General features: G+C 37.8%; 1 protein-coding gene across 4 annotated transcripts in view; it reads left to right on the top strand.

Moving 5' to 3' along the window:
• Pdxdc1 (pyridoxal dependent decarboxylase domain containing 1) overlaps nucleotides 1-10,146 on the top strand; it is a 92,823-nt gene that overhangs the window by 27,798 nt on the left and 54,879 nt on the right. For 2 of the 4 annotated variants that reach the window (XM_031363107.1, XM_031363105.1), the window contains exons 2-4: nucleotides 3,297-3,370; nucleotides 6,788-6,853; nucleotides 9,441-9,521. In XM_031363107.1, the coding sequence (XP_031218967.1) occupies nucleotides 3,321-3,370; nucleotides 6,788-6,853; nucleotides 9,441-9,521 (197 nt within the window). In that variant the 5' untranslated portion in view covers nucleotides 3,297-3,320. The remainder of the gene's footprint in view (nucleotides 1-3,296; nucleotides 3,371-6,787; nucleotides 6,854-9,440; nucleotides 9,522-10,146) is intronic. The other 2 variants (XM_031363106.1, XM_031363108.1) reach the window with 1 other exon arrangement.

Raw genomic sequence — 10,146 nt, 5'->3', positions numbered from 1 at the left:
AGTCTGTGAAGAATTGAGTTGGAATTTTGATGGGGATTGCATTGAATCTGTAGATTGCTTTCGGCAAGTGTAAACTTTTTTAAGAATTAAAAATACTTTCATCACATTTCTTTTTGGAGGGAGATTAATGTACACATATGCCACTACAGTCGGAAAGGAACAGACAGGGACAAGCAGAAATGCTCCCTCTGACTGCTGCTCATCTTCACACTTGCATGTTCTAGAGGCCACCACTTAGACCAGCTTTTTCCAGACAGAACCATCATCTCAAGGCTTAGGTGAAGATTATTTTCCTGGGGCTGCTGGAGCAAATCACAAGTTCAGAAGATTAATATTCATATAAGTGAAGCTGGGCATGTCAGTGCATGCCTGTTTCTCAGTTACTTTGAGGGTTTGTTGTGGTGCCAGCCTTGGTAATGTAGACAGAAACTGTCTCACAAAAAATCAGGGGGGCGGGGTGGCGAGATGGCTCAGCGGGTAAGAGCACTGACTGCTCTTCCGAAGGTCTGGAATTCGGATCCCAGCAACCACATCGTGGCTCACAACCACCCGTAATGAGATCAGACGCCCTCTTCTGGTGCAGGCTGGAGCAAGCGGGACCAGAGAGCAGCCACACACATGATGGCTCATGGCCATCTATCTGTACAGCCACAGTGTACTCATACACATAAAATAAATAAAATAAATCTTTAAAAAAAAATCAGGGTCGGGTGGGGGAAAGGAGGAAGGGAGGAAGAAAAAGAGAGACAGATTTTGACTTTGAGTTTTCTGGGCCAGAAGTTAGAAATTCCTATCTGTGGTCTGCATAAGATTACCAGAGCTGAACTTACAAGAGGGGGACGTTCTAATTCTAGTTCATAATGGGTGTTAACATTCTTCAGCTTGTGATCATGTCATTTTTAGTTAATCAAAGTATAATTGCATCATTTTCTCCCTTCCCTTTCCTCCCCTCAACTCCTCCACGTACCTCTTCCCATTCCCTCTGGAAATCTGACCCTTCTTTCTTTAGTCATTATTACATACATATAAACACACACACACATACACACACACACTTTCCTGTATGTCAGTTGATTTATTTAAAGACTAAAATATTTATCTGTAATATGGTTGTAATTATTCAGATCACTTCAAAAGTCATGGTTGAACTTCAAGGAAAACTAACCACATTTCCCCTTATTGGTTTCCTGTCATTTCTTGCTTTCCATATTATTACTGATTGATTGATTGATTGATTGATTGATTTTTGGTTTTTCAAGACAGGGTTTCTCTGTATAGCCCTGGCTGTCCTGGAACTCACTCTGTAGACCAGGCTGGCCTCGAACTCAGAAATCTGCCTGCCTTTGCCTCCCAAGTGCTGGGATGAAAGGCGTGTGCCACAACTGCCCAGCTATATTATTACCTATTAATCTTATTTTAAGTTGAAATATATTTGCATAATTTTCCCTGTACAGCTTGCTCAGTCAGTTTAGTGTAATTTGTATGTATGTGACTTCAGAGCTGACCACTTGGTATTGGATAACCAATTAGGGGTTCATCCCTGGGGAAACTTTCTATCCCTCTTTCCTTCCTTCTCCCCTTCCTTCCCCCCACCCCACTTTTGATTTTTTTTTAAAGACCAGATTTCTCTGTGTAACAGCTCTGACTATCCTTGAACTCACAGAAATCTGCCTACCTCTGCCTCTAGAGTGTTGGGACTAAAGGCATGCACATGATGCCTGGCCTGAGAACCATTTGTAATGTTCTCAGGGTTCCTTAGTTACCTGTATTTCTTTGTCTGTGGGTAGGGCTTCATGAGATTTAGCATGTCTATTGCTTTTGTGCTTCTTTGGGTCTTGTCTAGACAACCATATTGTTGTGATATCATGAGTGAAACTTTCTTGTCGTTTTTAGGAGACACAGTGTCATAGCAACTTTCCTGGTCCTCTGGTACCCTCTTCCTCAATGTTCCCTGAGTTGTATGTGCAGGAGTCATGTTATAGATGTATCACTTGGCACTGGGCACTCCAGATCACTTGTTCTCTATGTTTTGGTCCACTTTGTTTTTCTCTAATGCCTCCTTGCATTGAGACATTTCTTTGATGAGGAATAATAGTTCCATTCATCTGTGGGATATTTAGATGCATTTATCTGGTTAGTAAAGTGTCAGTAGTAAGTTTTCCTCTAAGATCCATGACCTCACTAGCTCCTGATGGTTAGCTAGGTTTCTAGTATGATTTCCCTCCTGTTGACCAGGCCTTATGTCTACTAATTAAACAGCTGTTGTTACTATCATGCTATGATAGCCACTGTTGTACCCTTAGGGTTATTGGCTCATCATTGTGTTTCATAGACTCATGACAATAGTTTTGTTTTTTTTAAGAACTACTTATTTATTTTATGTATATGACTACACTGTAGCTCCATGTACATACTCAAGCATACCAGAAGAGAACATTCTATTAAAGATAGTTGTAAGCCACCATGTAGTTGTCAGTGCTCTTAACTGCTGAGTCATCTCTCTAGCCCATGACAATAGTTTTTAAAGTCAGCATCTTCAAAGTTTTTCTACTCATTTTTCATAGGATCTTTGTATGTGCATATATGTGGTTCCTCCTGCCCTTATCATAAAGAAGATATATTTCATTACATTTTGGATTCATCTGGATAGTAAAGGCTATCTGACATCTCAAGATATTTAACTTAATCAAATTTATAAAGACTTTGCCATATAACATTCATAGGTACCAGGATTTTATAAGTAATATTAATTTTAGCCTACTGCAATAATATAAACAAGTAGCATACTACTATACTTGGTTTTTGTTTTTTAAGATAGGAAACTAGAATAACCTCAAGATCCATTAACTTAGGACTAGTTAAGTAAATTATATGTTGGATAGTATAAGGTATAACCTCTAGAAGAATGATGCAGGTATGTTGGCTGGGGCCATACTGTAAAGTTGGCAACAGCAAACTGCAGAGGTGTATGTAAGATGAAAATGGGTTCTACTAAAGGTTAAGGCTGGGGGATTTTACTTTTTTATGCTATGCTTTTGTATGTTACAGTAAATCTATGCCTTTTATAATTAATCCAAGAGAAACTGCCTTGCATTTGATTTTTCCAAATGAATTATGTAACAGAAGTAAAAGACCAAGTCATATGTGGTAGCTTATGCCTATAATTCCAGCACTTGAGAGGTTAAGACAGAATTGCCATGAGTTCTAGGGTACAAAGAAATATTATATTTTTATAATAAATAAAAAAATAGTAATAGAGGAATGTTCAAATTATACCCTTTTTTGATTTATTTTAGATAGCAGACCCTACATTAGCTGAAATGGGAAAAAACTTGAAAGAGGCGATGCGGATGCTGGAGAACAGCCCGAGGTGAGCATGTAGGGTGGAGGCCACCCTGGTGAGTGTATCCAGCCAGTTTTGAATCTGATGCTTCTCCTTTCTTTCTGTTTCAGACGCCTCCCATCTCTAGAATGTCAGTTTTTGCTGGCTTTAAAGCTAGATATTGGGCAGAAGGTGCTTTGCAATAAAAGTATTTGAAATTTTTGGAAGGACCTTTCACTTCTGCCACTTTATAGAGTTGTGTTTATGGAATACATTGATTTGAATATTTAAATACTTTTTTTATTAAGTACATGTTTATTTTATGTATGTATACTGTATATACATAAAGACCCACAACTACTCTTTTTTTCTTAAAATTTTCTATTATTTAAATACATTTTATACATCAAACATATAAATAATAGTGAGTATTTTGAGAATCAAATAATACATAAAAAATTTGTTCAACTTTTATATTCATATCCTTAAAATGTCATTAATGAATATTTAATACTATCTATAACTGAGGATCTTATATCTAATGTTGAATACTCAATTGTTTCAAAATGTACAAAATATTCTTTGGGAATTAAGTATAGTAAAAAAGCATAAAATATTAAAAATGAATCATTAAGAAATATATTCAAAAGCCCTTATATGATACCACCTGACATAGTAGGAGAGTATTTAAAACATATTATATATCTGTGTACATTGTCTTACAATCAGTTTACTTAAAAAAGATTACCAGTGTTTCTAGGAAAGAAATTATTCTATCAGTAAGTATATTTTAAAAATTTCAAAATAGCAAAAAGTTAAACATTAAGAAAATGCTAATTTCAAGCACAGTGAGAAAATTATGAATAATATTTCCATGATGTTTATAGAACATGATTTTAATATTTTCAACTGTTAATATTCAACAAACAACACTTATTTTAAGATATATTTCATTGTTATGTCTCCCTTTTCATTTCTGATTTTATTAATTTGGATAGTGTCTCTGTGCTCTCTCGTTTGTCTGGCTAAGGGTTTATTTATCTTGTTGATTTTCTCAAAGAATCAGCTCCTGGTTTTGTTGATTCTTTGTATAGTTCTTTTTATTTCTTTTGGTTGATTTCAGCCCTGAGTTCGATTATTTCCTGCCCTCTACTCCTCTTGGGTGAATTTGCTTCTTTTTCTTCTAGAGCTTCAGGTGTGCTGTCAAGCTGCTAGCGTATGCTCTCTCCAGTTTCTTTTTGGAGGCACTTAGAGCTCTGACTTTCCCCTTGCTGCTTCCATTGTGTCCCATAAGATTTGGTATGATGTGTCTTTATTTCATTAATCTCTAAAAGGCCTTTAATTTCTTTCTTTATTTCTTCCTTGACCAAGTTATCATTGAGTAGAGCATTGTTCAGCTTCCATGTGTATGTGTGCTTTCTGTTGTTTTTGTTGGTATTTAAAACATGCCTTACTTAGTCTGTGGTGATCTGATCTGGTGCATGGGATTATCCTGTTATTTTTGTTAGAGTTGGAATTATATTTGTGTGGCTATCTTCTTTTGGGTTTGTGGAAAGATTACTTTCTTGCTTTTTCTAGGGTGTAGTTTTGCTCCTTATGTTGGTGTTTTTCATCTATTATCCTTTGTAGGACTGGATTTATGGAAAGATATTGTGTAAATTTTTTTTGTCACGGAATATCTTGGTTTCTCCATCAATGGTAATTGAGAGTTTTGTTGGGTGTAATAGCCTGGGCTGGCATTTGTGTTCTCTTAGCGTCGGCATGACATCTGCCCAGGATCTTCTAGATTTCACAGTCTCTGGTGAGAAGTCTAGTGTAATACTGTTAGGTCTGCCTTTATATGTTACTTGACCTTTTTCTCTTACTGCTTTTAATATTCTTTCTTTGTTTAATGCATTTGGTGTTTTGATTATTATGTGACAGGAGGAATTTCTTTTCTGGTCCAGTCTATTTGGAGTTCTGTTGGCTTCTTGTATGTTCATGGGCATCTCTTTCTTTAGGTTAGGGAAGTTTTCTTCTATAATTTTGTTGAAGATATTTACTGGCCCTTTGAGTTGGGAATCTTTGTTCTCTTCTATACCTGTTATCCTTAGCTTTGGTCTTCTCATTGCGTCCTGGATTTCCTGGATGTTTTCGATTAGGAGCTTTTTGCATTTTCTGTGACTATTGTGTCAGTGTTTTCAATGGTATCTTCTGCCCCTGAGATTCTCTCTTCTATCTCTTGTATTCTGGTGATGCTTGCATCTACAACTCCTGATCTACTTCCTAGGTTTTCTATCTCTAGAGTTGTCTCCCTTTGTGATTTCTTTATTGTTTCCAGTTCCATTTTTAGATCCTGGATGGTTTTGTTCAGTTCCTTCCCCTGTTTGATTGTGTTTTCCTGTAATTCTTTAAGGGATTTTTGTGTTTCCTCTTTAAGGGATTCTAGCTGTTTACATGTGTTCTATTGTATTTCTTTAAGGGAGTTATTTATGTCCTTCTTAAAGTCCTCTATCATCATCATGAAAAGTCATTTTAGATCCAGATCTTGCTTTTCTAGTGTGGTGTATTCAGGACTTGCTATGTTGGAATAACTCGGCTCTGATGATGCCAAGTAACCTTGGTTTCTGTTGCTTATGTTCTTATGCTTGCCTCCTGCCATCTAATTATCTCTAGTGCTACCTGCCCTCACTATATCTCACTGGAGCCTGTCCTCCTATGATCCTGGTTGTGTCAGAATTCCTCAGAGTTCAGCTGTTTTTGTGATCCTGTGATTCTGTGATCCAGTGATCCTGGGTGTGTCAGAGCTCCTGGGAGTCAAGCTGCCTCTGGGACCCTGAGACCCTGGTGTGACCAAGCTCCTGGGATCCTAGGACCCTGTGGTCCTGATCATGATAGAGCACCTAGGAATGGACCTTCCTCTGGGTGTTGTGGCACTGGCTGTGGAGTTTGTGCCCAAGGTCTGTCTGCTCAGGGGACAAACTAAAAAGACTCAGACTGGTTCAGACTGGAAAGAACCTGAGCCACTGGTCAGGTAGAGTTCTTGGGTACCTAGGTCCCCCTGGTCCCTGTTACTCCTGGTGTTGGGGCAGATGTTGTGTTCTCCCCACCTCTGATCCTGTGATCCTGGGAGTGTTAGAGCTCCTGGGAGTGAAGCTTTCTCTGGGTATTGTGGGACTAGCTGTAGAGTTTGCACCCAAGGTCTGTTCAGAGCACTGGCCCAGACCGGAAGCTATTTAAATACTTCTTAGTGTAGGTTCAGTGACATAGGTAACCAACTGATGAAGCAGATGGTTGAAGTGTTTTTTTCATATTCTTTTCCTGAAACTCTCAAGTATATTTAGAATCCAGGGAAATGAAATAAATGGGTTTGAAATCTCCCATCAGTCACTGAAGTTCTAGGTAAAGTCACGTGTTTGCATGTTCATATGTTAAAAACTTGATTGGTTAAAACGTACAGTCAATTTTTTCTTTCCTTTAAACCAGAAGAACAGAGGAGGAAAATGGAAAGAAGCCAGTATCTGAGGATATTCCAGGGCCACTCCAAGGCAGGTAGGTGCCAGTGAAAATCAGTACCTTTAGTTAGGGTACAAATTTTTCTTAACCCAAATTTTTACCGTTATTTTCTTATAAGTTTACTTTGAATGAGTACCAAGTTAATTCTAGTAGTTACTCAGTAAAGCATTAGAGAACTGGCTGGTTGGTGATAGAGGGGAACTTATTAGCTTCTTTCTCTCCCAGAACTTTTTTTGTTAGCTTGCCTTCAACTGGCAGCAGTTGTCTGGCTTTGTCCTTCTGAGTTCTAGGTTACAGACATGTCTCACCATACCTGGTCCCCTTTCAGAACTATAACCCATATTCAGAAGCCATTAATGAATTCATAATTATAACTGGGATAGCAAGATAGTTCATTCTTGAAACTTGTAATCTCTGTTGTAGACTGAGTTTTATTGTGAGAAATATTTTAGTTTGGTGCAGTTTATAATTTTTATAATACAGTGGTATATGCGTTTAATCCCAGCACTCAGGAGACAGAGACAGGCAGAACTCATGAGTTGAAAACCAGTCTTGTCTACATAGGGAGTTCCAAGACAGCTAGGGCTACATAGAGATACTCTGTCTCAAAAAGAAAAACTAGAGGAAGGAAGGGAGGGAGGAAGAAAACAAAAACAAACAAACAACAAAAATAATAATATAGTAAATGAAAGGAAAATGTCAGCTTTAATCATTGCTTGAATGATTAATTTGTTTGAAGCTAAAGCAAATTTATCAATTAGTAGTGAAAAAGAAATAGCTGGCTGTCATTTTCACAGAATGTTAGTAGTCAGTCTACAATTAAAATCCTAGCTCAACTTCCTTGAGGTAAACAATTTTTATTTACCAGGAAATTGCACTTAGGTTAACATACAACTCCCTTAAATTGTACTTTGACCTGAATATAAGAAAAGCATTGAGGAAGTATAACACCATACAGTAAATATGCCTAACACACCCAGAGCTAATGCTTTAGTTCTTCCTGCTTGTAGCATGAATCCTGCTGATTTGAAGTCCTGTAGCACCTTCTGACCACTCAGAACAGGAAGCCAGGTCCTGTTTCCTGTTCCAGGTGTGACGGGACAAGGTCTTGTTTATTCTGTTAATTACACAAATGTATCTAGCTCTCCCAAGAACACCTGAAATTTTCAGAATGGCAGCACATTAAAAACATTGGTCAGGAGTGTTTATATTTAATCACACTAATGTCTAGCATATGAGGCTAGTAAGTGCTTTACCGGCACAATCTGCCTCCCCCCTGTTGTATAATGCATGGGCTCTGGCACTTTGGGTCTCTAACTCAGATCACAAGGATAGTAGCAAAGTTGCTTCAGCTTTCTCCCCTGCCCTTACCTCTTGCTTCAGCTTTCTCCCCTGCCCTTACCTCTTGCAGTTTTAAAGGATCAGAACATTTCATTTGCAGGTTAGAACCTTTTCAGAGATGAGCTTGGATCATTGTTTTGATAGTGTTTCTTTTATTTTTTTACTACTATTTTTGTGGTCCTAGAGATTGAACTTAGAGTTCATACATGCTAGACAAGCTCTCTACCACTCCCCACTGTATTCCTTCAATGCTTCTTTTCTTTTTAATCAGGGTTTGTTTGTTTGTTTGTTTGAGACAGGGTTTCTCTGTATACCTCTGGCTGTCCTGGAACTCTGTAGACCAGGCTGGCCTCAAGCTCAGAGATCTGCTTGCCTCTGCTTCCTGAGTGCTGGGATTAAAAGCCATGTGCCACCACCACTGGCCACTAATTTTCTTATTAGTAGAGTATTTTTATATTTTATGTACCACAAATTGCCTTACCATTTCATACTGTTTTAGTCAGTGACATTTCCCTTCTGTAGATAGTGAACAGTTAACAGCATATCTTGTATAGCAGTCAGTCTATTTATCCTCTAAGCAAATCTCAAATTTTCCAACTTGGATAAGAGTTGGAAATAAATTACGTGTTTAAGGCTGTTGGTTCCATTGGACAAGACTCCCAAGGAAGAAAATTAGAGAGATATGCCTGTGTCATTAGAATTTTTGTTGGTTTTATAACCTTCTAGCATTCTTATAAAGACTGGCTCTTAAAATGTAACTTGTTAAAAATTCTCTCCTCTTCAAGAATGAAATGATCTATTATAGAAATATGGCTAGAGCAATATTGGAAATGTTTTCAAAAATCAAATAAATTTGGATTAAAGAATCATAAGGGACTGGAGAGATGGCTTAGCGGTTAAGAGCACTGACTGCTCTACCGAAGGTCCTGAGTTCAAATCCCAGCAACCACATGGTGGCTCACAACCATCCATAATGAGATCTGGTCCCCTATTCTGGGGTGTCTGAAGATAGCTACAGTGTACTTATATATAATAAATAAATAAATAAATCTTTGAAAAAAAGAATCATAAGTAAAGTTATATAATTTGAAGGTTTTTAAAAATATATAACCTGTTTCTAAATATCCTTTGTCTTCTAAGCAAGCTACCAAATGTTTAAAAAGGAAAAACAACAACAAGGAAAAAAAAACCTTCAAGTTAGTTTGAATGAGAGATATAGTTGGGAAATGAAGGGGAGGGGCTATGTGTTCTTTCTACCCACCTAACCCTTTTTGTTCTGCAGTGGACAAGATATGGTGAGCATCCTCCAGTTAGTTCAAAACCTAATGCACGGAGATGAAGATGAGGAGCCCCAGAGCACCCGGTAATGAAGGAATGCTGGCAGCTTGCCTTTGGAAGTTTGTTCTTGGCAGGGTGGTGATGGCTCATGCCTTTAATCCTAGGACTCAGGAAGCAGAGGCAGGTGGATTTCTGTGAGTTTGAGGCTAACCTAGTCAACAGAACAAGTTCTAGGACAGCCAAAGCTACAGAGAGAAACCCTGTCTTGAAAAACAAAACAAAATGAAACAAAAAAAAAAGAAAGTCTGTTCTTGACACTGTTCTCATGAGTGGCTTAAGAAACAAACTTCATTAAGAGTAATTAATTTCATTAAAAGTTACATTGATATTTTTATATTCTAAAAGTAGATCCTAGCACTTTTATAGTATTAGGTCTTATGAAGAGCCACTGGAGGGACTGATGTGCCATATGCTTTTCTATTTTGCTTTAGCTTGCTAAGAATTTACTACACTTAAGTTGATTAATGGAAGCCCGTATTGTCTGTGAATCACCATTTATTTATTCATCTGTCTAGTATATTTCAATGAATATATCTTCATTTGTCTTTTTTTGGGGGGGGTGCAGGGGCAGAGGTTTCGAGGCAGGGTTTTTCTGTATAACCCTGGCTGTCCTGGAACTCACTCTGTAGACCAGGCTGGCCTCGAACTCA

The sequence above is a fragment of the Mastomys coucha genome, unplaced genomic scaffold, assembly GCF_008632895.1.
Source record: "Mastomys coucha isolate ucsf_1 unplaced genomic scaffold, UCSF_Mcou_1 pScaffold12, whole genome shotgun sequence".
NCBI classification, from domain to species: domain Eukaryota; kingdom Metazoa; phylum Chordata; class Mammalia; order Rodentia; family Muridae; genus Mastomys; species Mastomys coucha.
Note: the sequence above shows the minus strand (reverse complement) of the source record. Positions and strands in the feature narration are given on the sequence as shown.